Source organism: Pelophylax lessonae (genome assembly GCF_965119305.1).
Source record: "Pelophylax lessonae genome assembly, chromosome: 6".
NCBI classification, from domain to species: domain Eukaryota; kingdom Metazoa; phylum Chordata; class Amphibia; order Anura; family Ranidae; genus Pelophylax; species Pelophylax lessonae.
In genome coordinates, this window is record NC_138773.1 from 35263798 (window position 1) to 35282267 (window position 18470).

Genomic DNA, 18470 nt, shown 5'->3' on the forward strand with positions numbered 1-18470 from the left:
CACGTGCATCAATTGCTCAATTAACACACTTCTGAGTTTGTGCATTAAAATGTGACTAAAAGCAAAACTTTTTTTTTCTTTTATTTGGAAAATTTCGTAGTGTAGAGGGATTAGAACCCCTGTTAGGTGTTTCTTACTTTGGAGAGATTTACTTTCACTTCCTGTTTTCGCTATGAGACGGGAAGTGAAGGGACATATCCCCAATAGAACACAGATGGCAAAAAAACATAAAAAAAAACAAAAAACCTGACAGTGGTTATAACCCGCTCCTACTCTATCCTAATTAAAAAAAGTGTCTTCAATTCTACTTTAACGCCCCAATAATCAGAATAAAATGCATATGCATTAAATTCCTCAATTACCCCCTTACTTTGTACAGTGCCTTGAAAAAGTATTCATACCCCTTGAAATTTTCCACATTTTGTCATGTTACAACCAAAAACCTAAATGTATTTTATTGGGATTTTATGTGATAGACCGACACAAAGTGGCACATAATTGTGAAGTGAAAGGAAAATGGTAATTGGTTTTCAAGTTTTTTATAAATAAATATCTGAAAAGTGTGGCGTGCATTTGTATTCACCCCCTTTACTCTGATACCCCTAACTAAAATCTAGATAAACCAATTGCCTTCAGAAGTCACCTAACTAGTAAATAGAGTCTACCTGTGTGTAATGTAATCTCAGTATAAATACAGCTGTTCTGTGAAGCCCTCAGAGGTTTATTAGAGAACCTTAGTGAACAAAGAAACATCATGAAGGCCAAGGAACAAACCAGACAGGTCAGGGATACAGTTATGGAGAAGTTTAAAGCAGGGTTAGGTTATAAAAAATATCCCAAGCTTTGAACATCCCACTAAGCACTGTTCAATCTATCATCCGAAAATGTAAAGAGTATGGCACAACTGCAAACCTACCAAGACCTGGCCGTCCACCTAAACTGACAAGACGGGCAAGACGAGCATTATTCAGAGAAGCAGCCAAGAGGCCCATGGTAACTCTGGAGGAGTTGCAGAGATCCACAGCTCAGGTGGGGGAATCTGTCCACAGGACAACTATTAGTTGTGAACTCTACAAATCTGCCCTTTATGGAAGAGTGGCAAGAAGAAAGTCAATGTTAAAAGAAAGCCATGAGAAGTCCCGTTTGCAGTTTACGAGAAGCCATGTGGGGGACACAGCAAACGTGTGGAAGAAGGTGCTTTGGTCAGATGAGACCAAAATTTATTTTTTTTGGTCTAAAAGCAAAATCGCTATGTGTGGCCGGAAGGGCAGCATTCTCAGGAGCATCCACTTGACCATCGGATCTGTAGACACCATAGTGTTCATCATTTTAGACACCGAAAAGCACGCAGGTGGGAAGAAGACAGGGCCAGGAGAATTCTGTTCCAGAACATTCTTATCCAGAGACAAAGCAATAGTCTTCTTGATTATATTGAACTGAGCCCCAAGGCACACAAGAGACAAAGTGGGCTCCAGGTGTCTCTTTTCCAGAATCAACCGCCAGCTGAATTTAGAGGAGCAACTGCCCTCTGTCTTCGGACAGTAGGAGAAGAACATCCAAGTAACTATGCAGGTATATGCTCCTTGCTTTGATAAAGACTTTAACAACCAATAAGATCCTTAAAACACACAGGGTGATGTTGAAAGTCCGAATAGTAGACAAGCAAGCTGGGGATGGTCTTAACCTATGGCAAACCGAATGAACTTGCGGAAGTCTTCTACAATGGGCACATGAAAGTAAGTATCTTTAGGTCTATTGGAAAGGATCCAGTCACCTAGCTGGACCCCCGTATAAATCAGGACTTTGAATTCATGACCATAAAGAGGGGCGAGTACATGCCCTGAAATCTCTCGGATCATGGGACTGGCACAGCAGCACTTTGTGACACCAGTGACATTATGTAATACAAGAGTATATGCTTAATTTTACCTCAGAGTGAGGCAAAATCTGTGGAAATTAGTGTGAGATGAGGAGGACTTCTGAAGGACCATGTGTGTCCTGAAAAGGTTGTTTTGACGTTCCAAAAGTCTGAGGCTTAAACTCAGTAGCTTCTTGGATACCCAAGGTCAAGTTTTTAGCATACTTCTGAGGGGATATCTGGCTATCTTCCTAAAATCAAGACTTGGTCTGTAAAAATGTGCAACCCTCGCATGCTCTGAACTTTGTCCTCTAGACTGTCGTCTTGCGGCCTAGCAGGCGCTGGTCCTGAGGCAAGACCCAACTTGCCAACTGTAGCCTGGGTTACCTTGCTGTCCAGTTTGCCAAAAGATGAAGTGCCCTCAAAGGGGTCTTACACTAGGACTGTTAGTGGTGGGATCAGCAAGCCTATGCCCCAGCCATAGCACTCACTTTGCCGTAACTGACAGGAGCAAAACCCATGCCACTATGCGGATGATGTCAATTGGAGCCTCACCATGGAAACAAACACCAGCTCCGTCTTCTGAACTACCGATTTTCAGGCCATTCACTACAGCTTCCAAGGAAGAACGACCAGCTTGCTTGCCTCATCAAGGCCTCAACAACTAGAGAGGCAGCCTTTAGATGCTTCACATCCTTATCTCTGAATGGATAGAGCTTGGCCATCTTGCTCAGAAGAGAGGTATATCTCACGACCTTGCTCCACTCATCCAAAATGATGTCCCCTATTTCCGTTAGGAATGGGAAATTAGAATGCTCTCTAGAGGTGCTTAAAGAACTTCCTCTTGCTTTGCAGGAGACTCTACAGGTTCTACTCGTGTAAATGCCCCCTTAATTGCCTTGACACCCTCTTCGTTATATGGTCACAAGGGCAAAGGGACTCATTTCGCTCTGCCTCACTTTCTGAGGTCTTCATAGATGGATGGCTTGGCTAGGACAGTTCCAGTTCTTCCTGGCTGTCACTAGTGGGAGAAAACGCCATAACGGCTGTTGGACTTTGCATGTGGCTTGTACCCTACTCTTTAGGGGTTTTCTGCACTAGGCACCTCCCCAGAGATTCCATTTGCTGGAAATCACCACTCCCTTTTCCAACCACCTGGGCTTAGTATGGCTCACACAGGGACTTGCCCTCTGGGACCTAAGTCCTACATCCCCATCAGGCTCCTTCCTTGGAGCGGCTGACATGGCGGTGGATGTGGTGCCTAAAGGAGGTTTCAGAGCTTCTGCTATGAAGGCTGGACCTTGACGGTGACCAATGACTACTAAATCTGGAAGAAGAATGTGGATTTAGTGACCTGATGAGGTCTTTATCATCTTTATTATCTCGTGCCGTGCATTGTCAATCTGACCTAGAAGTACTTAAAAACCTAAAAAGAAAACAAAGTAGGGTAGAAAGGAAAAGGGTTAAAAACCCAAAAGGAGTTTTTGTATTATTTTACACATAGAGGGGATATGAGGTTGCCTTCATCCCTAATTTCTAGTGACTAGCTGAAACCTTTTGTTCGGGACTATAATGGCAACTATAATATTGGTGCAATTGAAGCCAAAAAGGTATATTCTTAAAATTTCTTATACATTTTAATTTACAAAAATACCATAAAATCTTCCAGTTTACAAAAATCCAAGAAGAATTATATCACCTCAAACCATTCTTGTATGGATAAATACTGTATATAGTTATCTGCGGTACATGCAAAGTTGCAGCCAGTGGTACGCTTTCCAACGCGTTTCTATAATATATTGTGTATTTCTTCATCAGGGATTGCAATACCACTCTGAAAGGTACAACAAGCAATACGCTACCATTTCTCCAAATATAATATCAAATTACATTGAAACAAAAAAAAGAGAAGGAGAGAAATGAAAATATATACAATGTATGTGCACATATAAGTGTGTCTGCTGAGCCCCAATGACTCCCATCCCCAACATACCTGCAGCTCCCACTTTGGGCTGACAATCCATCCTCATCTAGAAGATCAATGTAAGAGCCTAGCGAAAAACCCCCTTCAAAAGAAGGCCTCCTCTCATGGGGTTAATATCTATACAGAAAAAAAAAAAAAAAAAATATATATATATATATATATATATATATGTATGTGCATTTTCAAGAGGAAAACAAGTAACCTCTCATTTAAAGTAAACACTTGTGTAATAAAACAGCTAATCCATACCTCTCTTGTTTAATGAGAAAGGGGGGGGGGGGGGGGTGAGGATCTCATGAGAACATTCTTTAGGGAGATAATGATCAATCTGATTCATTCACCAGATGAACATTGGCCTGTATATTCTCCTATTTGAACCTTTGAAAAAAGGGGAAGAGAGAGAGGACCCCAATGACATATACAGTCTATTAACTTCAAATCAGCCACATCTTCAAGTGGTGTACAGGCATACCCCATTTTAAGTACACTCACTTTATGTACACTCGCGAGTAGGGACACAGCCTGGTCAGCTTGGCATGGCATTACTCCCAGTTTTTAACATTGGCGTCTATGGGAAATCTTGGTCAGCTTGACATGGTACTACTCCCAAACCATAAGTGACAGGGATACCAAACTTAGGGAGCAATTTGAGGGAACCCAGGACTACAACATATCCTATTTGTGGCCAGACAGCTTGCCTAGGAAATGAAAAAAGGTATTGTTTCACTTTAAGTACATTTTCGTTTTACATACATGCTCTGGTCCCATTGTGTACTTAAAAGCGGGGTATGCCTGTATATAGGAAAAAAAGAAAGAGAACAACTCACAAGTCCCACCTAAGAGGAAAATCACACTGCTATTGCCTGTCTCTTGTCTCCTGCTTCCATAACCTACGGCTAAGGGGGGAAACGGTGATTCACTTATGGAGTATGTGTGAACTCCCCGTGTGGCTCCTGGCGTCTCCCTATATGCGCCGCGCATGCGCCGGCGTCATATTGGGCGTGTTTGTATCATCACCCAATGCCGAAGGCTGGCGCGTCACCTGCGCAACCAGAGTTCCCACCCCAGTGGAGGGGCCGCCACGGCCTTGGTTGGCACAGCGTACAGTGCTGCACTCCTTCCCCGTGACTCGGCCATGACGTACCCCTAGAACACCCCCCCCCCCCACTGCGAAGAAGGGGTTGCCCAGGTACCAGACAACAGTGGCCGAATGCCTGGCAACCAGATATAACCCCCATTGCTGCACAGTCCTCGATCCATCCCACCCATCCAAGGAGGGGTTGGAGGGAAAGAGGAAGGACGTCAGACCTCCAACACTTTGGAGACTGCCCCAACACAGGAAAAAATGCCACCCTACCCAAAGGTACATAAGGGAATAAACACACCCATAGATGGCAAAAAATACCCCAGCTTGTTTTTGGGGCTTACCTGTGTCGGGCATTGATCTATTGTCTTGATGGATTGCCTGCCTGCCACAACTGTTCAATCTTGGTGTTATAACACATTAGACCCGGTTCACACTACTTCGACTTGGGACGTGACTTGTGCGACTTCAAGTCGCCCCAAGTCGCTTGTCATTACAAATTCAATGTAAATGAATGAGAGCCGTCTTAATATGCACTACTGAAGTCGCTCCAACTTCAGAAAAGGTTCCTGTACTACTTCAAGGCGACCTCTATCCGACTTGTGCCCATAGACTTCAATGGGAGTCGCCTCTAAGTCGGATCATTATCTATTTTCAAGCGACTGTGATCAGACTTTCCAGCATTCCCCACAGACAAAGTCGTCTACCATTTAAGTCTCTTCAAAGTCTCTTCAAAGTCACGATAAAGTCGTGCTAAAAAGTCGCTCCTTCATGGGGCGACTTTCTGGTCACGGTAGTGTGAACTGGCTCTAAGCACATTGGAACACCATATTTTTCGCATTTATACATATCTTGAAACAATATTTTGAATGTGGATAATAATAGAAAATATAATTGCTAGGGGTAACCAGTGTAATGGTGCTTTTCCACTGCATGAAACCGAACGGTTCGGCTCGCTTTTGTGCTTTTCCACTGCTGGTACCGCATGGTACGGTGTAGGAACGGTTCGGTACGGTTCGGTACGGTACGAGCGGCGCTTTTCCACTACATGGAACCGAACGGTACGGCTCGCTTAAACAGTACCACCTCAGTTGTGGTTCCAACAGGGCCGTACCGGTACCATATCCCACAATCCTTTGCATGCAGCCTTGACTGTTTGTCACTACTAGCCACTGATTGGTCAGAGAATCTTTGTTATCCCACCCACTTAACTGTAGTGGAAATGCAAACCATACCAAACCGTACCAAACCGTTCCAACACCGTACCATGCGGTACCATGCAGTGGGAAACCAAACCGGGCCAAGCAGGGCCGAGTAGAGCCGAGCCGGTACTTGCAGTGGAAAAGTGCCATAAGATATGTATAGATGCGAAAAATATGGTGTTCCAATGTGCTTTAATGTGCTGTAACACCAAGGTTGGCACAGTTGTGATATATGTGGAGGCTGGGTTAACCCATACATATGCTGCCATGGAGTCTGTCAGGAAAGGCGGTTCCACAAAGTATTGACTCAGGGGGGTGAATACAAATGCACACCACACTTTTCACAGATTTATTTGTAAAAAATTTAGAAAACCATTTATCATTTTCCTTCCACTTCACAATTATGTGCCACTTTGTGTCGGTCTATTACATAAAATCCCAATAAAATACATTTACGTTTTTTGGTTGTAACATGACAAAATGTAGAAAATTTCAAGGGGTGTGAATACTTTTTCAAGGCACTGTATGTGCAATGTGAGAGCTTCTCTTTTCTCCATGCTCAATTAAATAGCTCTGTGAAGGTATATCATTGCTGACACTGTATGCGTGACAATGACGAGCGGGCCCCACACTGGCATTTAAGGCGTGGGCCAAACGTTGAGCCGATGCTCGCTCTTTGGAATGTCTACTCATATGACAAAAGATGGCCTCATAAGATATGAGAAGAGTCGGCTTCCATTTCTAGCTGAATTCTCTGGACGGTTATCTTCACTTTATGCTGATTATTGCAACCTCTATCTATTGTTGTTGGCCAGTTTGAGTAAATGCTAACTGTTTAAGTTCAGTCTAATACTAGGCTATATGTATGACCTATGAGGGTGGGTGGAGGTATTGACAATTCTATCTCTGTTTGTCCTGACATCCTGTTAAAAATTAACCACTTACCGCAAATCGCCATAGCTGTACGTCGGCTACAATAAGTGGTTGTTATCGGGGTGATGTCTGCAGCTAGAGGCATCATCCCGGTACCATCTTTTAGAGCCGGCGGTCGGCTTTCAGGCGGTAACAGCCGACGAGGCTCGGGAGCCACTCGATCGTTACCCCAGCGAGCGGGAGGGGACGCCCCCCCCCCCGCCGCCTTATGCGGCTCTGCCCAGGTCTCCCATCCCACCGGGAAACCGAAGCAACCAGCCAGGGTGTCCGCTGGCTGGATGGAGTCCCGATCAAAGCTGAATGCAGCTTCCATCGGGTCTCTGATGACGTAACCCAGAGGTGGTGTCCATGGCGTCACGTCCGGGTTACTCGGCTGCTAAAGGCGTGGAATTTAAAAAGTGACAGTATTCAAAAATGCAGTGCAGTGGAGGGGTTTGGTGTCTTTTAGACCCTCGATCCCTCCATAAAGAGTACCTGTCACTGCCTATTGCTGTCACAAGGGATGTTTACATTGCTTGTGACAGCAATAAAAGTGATCAGATTTTTTTTTCTTTAAAAAAACCTGTGCTAAAATTAAAAACGAAATAAAATAAATAGGAAAAAAAAGAAAATGTAACCGCCCCCGTCGCCGTGAGCTCGCGCACAAAAGAAAACGTATACGGAAGTCGCGCTCACAAATGAAATTAAAATTTTTTAAAACGTCGCCTATGGAGATTTTTTTTGACCGTAGTTTGTCGCTATTCCGCGGGTGTGCGCAATTTTAAACAGCAACATGTTGGGTATCTATTTAATCATTTAATTTAATGCGTGACATCATCTTTCACAATACACAAAAAAAATTGGCTAACTTTACTGTTTATTTTTTTTAAATGCAGTGAAATGTAATTTAAAAAAAAAAAAAGGCGTTTGAAAGACCGCTGCGCAAATAGCGCGTGACAAAAAATATTGCAATGACCGCTATTTTATTCTCCAGAGTGTTTGCTAAAATATATATATATGATTTTAACTTGTAAACAACATGTGTCAGAAATGGGCTCGGTCCTTAAAGCGGAGTTCCGGGCAGAGAATCGTTTTTTTTTTTAACATACCCCCGGGACAGTCAGGGCTAGCACATTCCACAATGGCTAGCCTCTGATCTGTCCCGGTTCGCACTTACCTTTTAGAAGAAATACTTACTTAGAAGTTTTCTTCCACAGCGTTTCCATCTCGGTTGTGGGCAGCTGAAGCCGGCGCGGTCCTCTTCTCCGTCTTCTTCCGCGTCTTCGTGTCCCAGAATGCGCTGCACCGGCCCCTCTCGTCACTTCCGGTGCGGCGCCGCATTCCTAAACAGCTTCTGGGCATGCCCAGAAGCTGTTTAGCAGGGGAATGCGGCGTCGCCCGGAAATGACGAGCGGGGCCGGTGCGGCGCATTGATTCCTGGGAGCGATGACGTTTAGCTCCCAGGAATCATCGCGAGGCAGGAAGTGACGGGGTGAGCCGCGGCGCTGGAGGAGGAAGCTGTCATAGGTGAGTATTTACGATCGTCAATAAAAAGGTGAGTAAACAAAAAAAAAAAAAATAACTATCCAATTCCTTTTCAGGTGCGGCATACCTAGCGGAGGGGCACAAAAAAAAAAAATCTTTTTTGTGCCCGGAACTCCGCTTTAAGTGGTTAAAAATGCATTGTAACAACTGCCTCCATGTGGATACCATTGTACAACCCCCCCCCCACTCCAATTCCAAAACAAGTTGGGGTGCTGTGTAAAATCTACATGAAAACAGATTGCAATGATTTGCAAATGTCATAAAACTATTATATTGGTAGTCGCAACTACTTAGCGTGTCCAGGTGAATATATGGCTTTTTTTTTCAGGACAATTTGGGCTTTCTTTTGGTGGTAAATGGTGATGGATATCTCTGTGATTTCTTTTTTTTTATTATTACTATCAAAAAAAAAGCTGGCACAAAATAATTTTTTCAATCCTGCCTTTAGTACACAGACCCTGACCTTTTACCCTGACTATGACCATAACCCTAGTCCCGGCCTTGACCCTAAGCCTAATGCCAACACTGACTTATGCTGACCATACAGGTATAGATTTTTGGACGGTAAAGTTTGTACCAACATTCCACGAATGGACAAATGTCATTTGAAAATTGTCTTTTGCTTTTAACATTCAATTTTAAAAATGAATGTAATTTCTGAGCAATAACCACATACAGTGCCCGAAAATTAGTTACTGTATATACTCGAGTATAAGCCGACCCGAATATAAGCCGAGGCACCTAATTTTACCACCAAAAACTTGGAAAACGTATTGACTCGAGTATAAGCCTAGGGTGGGAAATGCAGCATTACTGAACCCAACTGGACCACCACAAGACCCAAAACAGGGGCTTGCGGGCATGGTACAAGAGATGGTTCAGGCATGGCACAGGAGATGGTACAGGCATGGCACAGATGGTACAGGCATGGCACAGAAGATGGTTCAGGCATGGCATAGGAGATGGTACAGGCATGGCACAGGAGATTGTACAGGCATGGCACAGATGGTACAAGAGATGGTTCAGGCATGGCACATGAGATGGTACAGGCATGGCACAGATGGTACAGGCATGGCACAGGAGATTGTACAGGCATGGCACAGATGGTACAGGAGGTTGTACAGGCATGGCACAGGAGATGGTACAGGCATGGCACAGGAGATGGTACAGGCATGGCACAGATGGTACAGGCATGGCACAGGAGATTGTACAATTTTTTTCACACAAATAGAGTTTGTTTTGGTGGCATTTAATCCAATAAAATCACAGTGCAGCTCTAAATATAAATAACAATAAATTAAATGAATTGAATGGATTAAATGGAAAATCAAATAAAATTCCCAAAGTGAAGGAGGCGCTCAAGCAGTCATGAAAAAAAACACAGGATTCGTTTAATTTATTGTTACTTTATTGTAATTTATTATAATTTATTGTTAATTATATTAAGCGCTGCACTGTGATTTTATGATATATTTGTATGGGATTTGGTATTTTGGCCCTTAAGCTGGATACACACGATCCAACTTTTGTGGTTAGATTTCCTTCAGATTTACCTTTTCTATGTAGTGCAAGGGCCTGCCAGATTGCATACAAATTGAAAGTGTTTAGGTGTGACCTCATATTATATGGTTTTGGTAAGTCTAAAGGAAAAAGTCTTCAGAAAATCTTATAGTGTGTGTGGTCCATAAGTGTTTAGATGTTTTTTCAATTTCAATTTTTAGTTTCGATTTTTGTGGTGCGCTGATTTTATTTATTGTTTATTTCAATGGTATTTAATCCCCACTGGGTTTTTTATTTTTTTCTTAAGAAATGTAAAACAAAAAAAAAACAAAAGATAATTTGCAAACAGGTAACTTTTCTTCTTCACTGATGTGCGCTGATGAGGCTGCACTGATGGGTATTAAGAGGCAGCACTGATGGGCACTAATGAGGCAGCACTAATGGGCACTGATGAGGCTGCACTGATATGCAACACTAATGGGCACTTATAGGTGGCACTGTTGGGCACTGATATGCAGCACTGATAGGAGGGACTATTCGGCAGCACTGAATGACACTAATTGGCAGCACTGATGGGCACTGATGAGGCTGCACTGATATGCAACACTAATGGGCACTTATAGGTGGCACTGTTGGGCACTGATATGCAGCACTGATAGGTGGGACTATTCGGCAGCACTGAATGACACTGATTGGCAGCACTGATGAGGCTGCACTGATATGCAACACTAATGGGCACTGATAGGCGGCACTGTTGGGCACTGATAGGAGGCATTGATTGATAGCACAAATGGGTACTGATTGGCAGCAGTGATGGGCATTAAGAGGCAGCACTGATGGGCACTAATGAGGCAGCACGAATGGGCACTGGTAGACAGCACTGATAAGGAGATACTGATGAGGCTGCACTGATATGAAACACTAATGAGCACTGATAGGCGGCACTGATCAGCAGCACTGAATGACACTGATAGGCAGCACTGATGGCCACTGTTGGGGCTGCACTGATAATCCTGACACTGATGACCAGTGCCCCGATTATCAGTGCAGATTTCTCCTTGCACATTAGCCGGTTACCGGCTTGCGTGTCTCCTCATGTTTTGATGGAATGAGGAAAGAAATGCCAATAACCGGCAAGTGTGTTTACACTGTGATTGGCTGTGATTAGACACAGTCAATCATGTGGTAAAGAGGCTCCTTCATTGGCTCTTTACCCCGATCGGTGATGTGCTGTGTTCTATGGACACAGCTCACCTACGATTGCCATGCCACATGCCCCCAAGGGTCCTGCCTGGCCGTAATTTGACTACATGGTGGCTGGAACTGGGTAATATACCAATTAAAGCGTTTTGTTATATCTGTTGAATAAGTGCAAAACAATATCTGTTGATCCTGCCAAAAATGTTGTGAAGTGAAAATGTTCTGTGTTTTCTGCTCTATTGCATTCTTATCATTTACAGCTATCTCTAAGGGTTACAGAACCCTTCTCCTCTATGTTATGCAGAAAAGAGATGGAGAAGGTGTTTGTAGCCTTGTAACATCGCTGCTCTTCCAGAGATACAGAACAGTGAGTGAGTGTTGTCACTCTAGGACAGGAAGTGTGTAACCAGGAGCGTCATCAGGTCAAAGCAAAAGATAATAAGCCCGAAAAAAGGAAAGCAATGCAGCTCCAGTTCTCTTTCTGCATTTTAGGACATGGCTTCTCAAGAGTACAGCTTGACCCTCCAGGAACACAGCCTGTAAGAGGACCAAGTCTTCTCTGCCTGGACACCAGCAAACAGGTCTCTAAACAGGCATACAGACTGTAACCAGGGCAAGACTAAATTTGAGAACCCTTCCAGAACAGAGCTTAGTTATTTGGTTAAAGCTTATCTAAACTAGAGAACAAAAATATAATGTATTGCAGTTTACCATTCTTTAGATGTGGTGGCTGCATTTGTTTTCTTTTTTCACACTTTTGCCCATTCTCCGTCTTTTTTGCTGCGGTTGCCAATGGTTGGCATGACATGTGTACTGCACGTGTGGACCCTTGCTTGCTTTCTTGCAGCCAGAAGGTAGTTGTACCTAAATGGTGTACTTTTCGTGTTAGCTGGGGTGGGGGATGCAGGAGCGGTTGCCTCTCCTGGCCAACCCTTTTCCTGGCACCTGGTGACAACTAAACTATAAAACCTCCCCCTCTCTGCAACATAGGGGGAGATGTTTTGTGGTCAATAGAGATAGCAAGGAACAATGCTAACTGATAACTGTTCACAGAGGCAGAGAATGTCACAAACTGAACTCCGCCCGACCCATTTCATGGCAACCCATGTCGTCAGGCGTAGGACGAAACCTGTCAGGTGGAGTACATTTCGCAACAACACCATGCACACCTGTGTACGCTGGATGATGTTGGATTATATGCCTGCAGACTATGGTGTTTGTCAGTACCGCATATTTTAATAAAAAGCACACTGTGTGAGATATTAGGCCATGGTGTGTTTGTTTGCCATTTTGGAGGGCCATTGACATTTTCCCTGTGGTGATAATGGTGGAAAGAGGAGGTGTCTTTGGGACTGTCTTGGATTGTCACTGATTGCTGTGCCGAAGGATTATTAGAGAACTATGCTGCATTAGCCTCTTATAATGTGAAGGTTAACTGTCTGGTAAGCGCTCTCTGGTGGTGGTGATCATTCACTGAGAGGTGTAACCCTTAGCAACAGTGGGGTGGCTGATGGACTTTTTTGGCACTTTATATGGACATTTATAAAATTTGTGGATTGAATTTGCACATTAAATTGGGGTCATAAGAACATTTCTTTAAAATATTTTATTGCACTTAGCATTTTAATTTAAATGGTTTATTCATCATTGGTTGGTTTATGATGTTAAGCACAGTTTGCACTTTAGTGTGATGCTTTAAAGAGACAGCGCGCCATTGTTTCTTGTATTCTGGTATAGTAGGAGCCGTAGTCTAGCAGTACGACACTAAGCGCAAGATTTTTTGGGTGGTTTAGTGCATACTGCTCGTACCCAAACCAATGCAGGACAATAACATAGACATTGTTGTTCGATCTTCTCTATCAACTCCAGTCTTCATCTTCAGATGTTGGTGCGGAATTTCAGGTCAGTTTCTTTCATTTTCTTTTCATATTCCGTGTCAAACATTTTATTCTGCGATTCGGTAAAATGATTCATCCAGTCTCCAACTTCGCCTAAATTAAAAGTGGAGAGATAATACCGTCAGCAAGAAAAAGATATGGAGATCTTTGAAGAGAAATAGAACTGTGGTAACTTTAGTAAAAATCAACATGGTCCTTCTAGGTAAGCATCAGATCCCCAGTCCTACTCTTGCCTGCATAGGGATGGTGAACTAACCATGATGTGATGGTTTCACAAACTTGGATTTGATGCTTTCACCTCTTTGTCTATGTCTTCTGGTTATTCTCTGTGTCCATTGTTTGTTTTGTGTTAGATCTCACTCCTTCCTGGCTCTAGTCTTGAGCTATACTCTCCCAAGGCTAGTGTTGGTTATCTATTGGGCATTTACCGACCATTCATCCTTTCAGTTACTGCTGGTTCCGTGCTGGTCCTCAATCCTTCCGGACTCTAGTTTAAAACTCTATACTCTCACAAGTTTAGTCTTGGTTATCTATTGGGCATTTAATAACCATTCTTCCTTTCGTTACTGCTGGCACATTACATGTCATCACCTGACTATCCTGCTACTCATCCCCGATGTCTGTAGAAACCTGACATTTTTTGTTTGGCCCTTGCCTTGACTTCTGGAAGCTGTGGTCATGCAGTATCTGTGATTCTGCTTCTGGTCCTTCTCTGTTCCCATTGTTTTGTGTTCTGTCTTAGTCCTCGTGATAAAGGTGATGTGATGGTTTCACATACTTGAATTTGAATATGTTAGCTTTTTGGCTGTCTTCCATTTTTTCTCTGTGCCCATTGTGGAGTCTTCTATGTCAGACCTCACTCCTAGCTGGCTCTAGTCTCAAACTCTATACTCTTCCAAGCCCAGTCTTGGCTATTCGATGTGTATTTAATAACTGTTCTTCTTATTGTTAATGCTGGTTCTGTGTTAGTTCTCAATCCTTCCTACTGTGTTCTGTGTTAGTCCTCATGATTAAGCTAATGTGATAGTTTCACATACTTGGATTTGATTGTTTTACCTCTTTGTCTTCTGGATCTTGTCTGTCCATTGTTCTGTGTTCTTTCTTAGTCCTTACTCCTTCCTGGATTTAGTCTCAGACCTCGTAGTCTCCCAAGCCAAGTCTTGGCTACCCATTGGGCATTTAATGACCGTTCTTCCTTCCTACTGCTAGGTCTGTGTTGGTGATCACTCCTTTCTGGCTCTAGTCTCAAACTCTACACTCTCTCAAGCCTAGTCTTTAATAGCCATTGGGCTTTTTAAAGCGGAGTTCCGGGCACAGAAACCATTTTTCAACAAACATACCCCCGGGACAGTCAGGGCTAGTACATTCCACAATGGCTAGCCTCTGATCTGTCCCGGTTCGCACTTACCTGCAAGAAGAAATACTTACTTATAAAATTTCTTCCACAGCGTTGCCATCTCTCTTGTGGGCAGCTGAAGCCGGCGCGATCCTCTTCCGCGTCTTCTTCCGCGTCCTCTTCTCCCAGAATGCGCCTGCACCGGCCCCTCTTGTCACTTCCGGTGCGGTGCCGCATTCCTCCACAGCTTCTGGGCATGCCCAGAAGCTGTTTAGCAGGGAATGCGGCGTCGCCCCGGAAGTGACGAGCGGGGCCGGTGCCGTCGCATTGATTCCTGGGAGCGATGACGTTCAGCTCCCAGGAATCATTGCAAGCCAGGAAGTGACGGCGGAGCCGCGGCGCAGAGGGAGGAAGTGAAGAATAGGTGAGTATATTCGATCTACAATTACAAGGTGAGTACAAAAAAAAAAAAACCTAACTATCCAATTCTGTTTCAGGTGAAGGAGAACAAGCGGACGGGCACAAAAAAAAAGATCGATTTTGTGCCCGGAACTCCGCTTTAAGACCATTACTGTTTTCCTTATTGCTAGTTCTGTCTGGAGCCAGGAAGAACTGAAGACTAGAACCAAATACTCTACCAACTCTTGTCTTGGCTATCAATTGGCCATTGAACAACCATTCTTCCTTGCATTGCTGCTGGTACAATGCATGTCTATTGTCGGACTAGTCTGCTACCCAGACCCAGTGTCTGTACAAACTTGACAATTTGGTTTGGCCCTAGTCCATCTGAACTTTTATTTTTACATTTGCCAAACTAGAGTATCAGCCCTTTCTATCTTTACATGTCCTGTATATATATAAGTTTTTGAGTGTATTTAGTCTTCTACCTTGACTTGCTTCCTAGTAGGTGTGGTCATGTAGTATCTGTAGTTCTCAGGGGCGTAACTACAGGGGTTGCAGGGGTTGCAATCGCTACCGGGCCCCATGCTCCAGGGGGCCCGGTAGCAAACCAGTGGGTGAACTTCCAGGATCGCAAAGGTCACACTTGCAACCGGACCCTGGCATTGCACCACTGTGGGGAGGCCCCAAGATTGCAGGAAGGGGGCCCACAAGATTGCAGGAAGGGGGCCCACTGCAGAACCTGCTGCGGGACCGTAATAAAAGGCCATGCAACGAGTGTAAAGAGCCCCAGGATTAGTGGGAAGAGCCCTGGGCTTGAAGGTAAGGGCCCCGGCCAGGGGTCTGGGGGGCCCTTCATGGTTTCTTGCATCAGGGCCCTGAAGGTTCTAGTTACGCCTCTGGTAGTTCTGCTTCTATATTGTCTCTTGTTGCACTCTACCCGTTATGACTTGCTTGTCTTCGGTTAACTCTTCCCCTTGATTTTCTGTATCTTGCCTCAGCTTACCTGTCTGTGTCAGTTGGACAGGCACAAGGACAGTGACCTTGGAATATAATAAATCACAGTCCAAATCTATTTGAGCCTGTCCTTAGTAAAAATCAAGAATAGTTAGATAGCAAACTTTAGTGGGAGCTTTCTTCCTACCACGGAGAACACAATAAAATGCCCCATCTGCTGAAACCCTCAGCTTCTGTCTCCTGAAACCTGTTTCTGTCTCTGGATTTGCCGCTATGTCCCTGATCCAATGCTCTAGGAGTCACAAATGGTGGACAGTTTGACTAGGAGATCCCTCGTATTCCCAATAGTATCCCTTGTAATAGCCTTATATATTGCCATTAGCGGGGTCATTGTTGTGGGGAAATCTAAATATAAAGTTTCAACTAAAATTGTAGAAACAGAGCTCCACCAAATGTACTCTCTGAATATCCTTTGTCTTAAAAAAAACACTTAATCTTTTTTTTGTGGGCATGAACCATTTACAAAACCTTACCTTTCCTCATAAAGGGTGAATGGGCCTGGTCCAGGATTAAACTAGAAATGGTGGAATAATTTGCCATTGGGTTTTCCTTCATGACTTTGAAAGAAGTGTGGTGACAGACCTTATCCAACACTTCTTCAGATAGGTTCTTCCCCAGAAACTCCATCACTTTTCGTATCTCTCGTTTTGGGTCCTGTTCAGAAAGGTTTATGTAATAAGCTTTGAGGACAACTATCATGGACATAACCAACAGATAAGAGGCTAGACCCCTCCCCCACAACACTTCATTTTAAGCATTCGTACAACCATAACACAAAATCCTCGTAATGCGTCGAACGTGTATTTCCCATGATCGTCAGCCCCATCTAGTGGTATTACCTGATTATGGCATTTCATACCACATTATGGCCAATAGATAAAGCTGACAATCATGGGAAATATATTTCATTAGACACAGAACTGGGATCATTTACAGTAGCTGGGGCATTAGCACAGGGATATATTAACTGATATGAGGTTATGTTCATGATATGTTTAGAGTTGAACTCCAGGCAAGTTATCCATTTTACCCACTAAAGGGTTTTTTTCTGTTCATTCTGTCCATCCAGTCCTGAAATGTATACACTGTACCCCACATCACAGCTTTTTGTTGTTGCAGTTTCATTTTCACTCATGGGTCTTCCCTCCACCCTGCGACTAGAGAGTAGAGGAGACACCACACACTCATGAGCTCACCTCTCTGTCACTATTCACTCTCCTCCTATCAGCATACTTCCTGCAGCAGGACACCTTTAGCTTTCAAAGAAAATACCTTTATCCCATTACCCCTCAATTCCCCACCTCACCTTTTTTATATTTTCATAGAACACATAGAGGATGTTGTGCTTCTCCTTGGCATCCCACCAGCGGATCACATGATTGAACCAGCTTCCCCAGGGAACTATGAAAGAAGAGAATGGTAGTCGTAGTAAAAACTCTGTCACTTTTTTCGGAGCAGGGAGACCTCTAAGAGCATTTTATCTGCTTAAAAGGCCTTTCAGGCATGCATTCAGTTCTTCAGTGGCGGGTCTAGTCATCCTGCCCAATGGGGTACCTTTCTCGTATGTGCATTCCCATCAATGACTGGGACCAGATGGGGCCATGTCTATGTTAAGCCATGTACTGTGTAGAGTAGTCCCTCTGTAAAGCATTCTGTCCCATGTCATTACACACCTTCCTCAATGTATGTTGCATTAGAAGGGACACCGCAGAGGCTATGCCCTTTCCACCAGTCCAGCATATCTCTGCTACCTCACTGCCAGTGAAAGAATGGGGTACCGCAATGCACTAGCGCAGACCTCGTGTGTGCACATATTTAACTCCTTCTCCTGTACCATTCAGCTAGGTACATAGGGTCTCCGTACTGCATATTTGCCCCAAATTACTTTTAGGGAACCGACCGCTAGGGAAGAAGACAAAAGAGCACCCTGCTTACTACCCGAGGACCTGTCACCTATGCCAACATAAGAGCATCCCAGCCTCACGCCTAGCTAACTATTCTGTGGCTGCCAAAGAATACCTGTGTAGCACCCTACAAGTAGGTGCTAGGTAAATGTATAGTGGGCCTTGTCTGCCTAACAGCAGGGCCATGATTGTTTTTTTTCATTAGGGTGTCATGGCTTCCATGTGTGTCTGCTGAGTGGGGAGTCTCCCCACTGGCTCTGTGAGAGGCTTCTCATAGGGCAGTGGAGGAAACCCAATCAGAGACACATTCAGGCTTGTATCTACCCCAGAAGGCAGATTCTGCCACAGAGGATTCTGGAAGTAGGTTTAAGTTTGAGGGGAGTGCATGACTCAGCGTCTTTGGAGGGAGTAGAGTCCCAGGAGGGAGAGAATGGCTGTCTCTCCTCCTGTTTGAGGAAGTGGATGTCTCGGGGTGCTGTCTAAGAATCCAGAGGATGCTTAGTTGAGCTGCGGGGATCCGGTGTGCCGAGAACCAGCGGAGAGAAAGAGGAGTCCAGTTACAGGAAAGCCTACACAGATCATGAGAACTGCGGATTGCCCCTGGGGATCTGCCTAGTGTTAGAGGGGAGCA

The 18470-nt window shown here is 44.2% G+C and overlaps 1 protein-coding gene across 1 annotated transcript in view; it reads right to left on the reverse strand.

The window, feature by feature from the left end:
- LOC309558526 (uncharacterized protein) overlaps window positions 1-18470 on the reverse strand; it is a 71979-nt gene that overhangs the window by 25518 nt on the left and 27991 nt on the right. Inside the window, exons 6-8 of the mRNA XM_082261606.1 lie at window positions 17242-17336; window positions 16409-16589; window positions 13167-13276 (exon numbers count right to left, since the gene is read on the reverse strand). Coding sequence (XP_082117732.1) covers window positions 13167-13276; window positions 16409-16589; window positions 17242-17336 — 386 coding nt within the window. The remainder of the gene's footprint in view (window positions 1-13166; window positions 13277-16408; window positions 16590-17241; window positions 17337-18470) is intronic.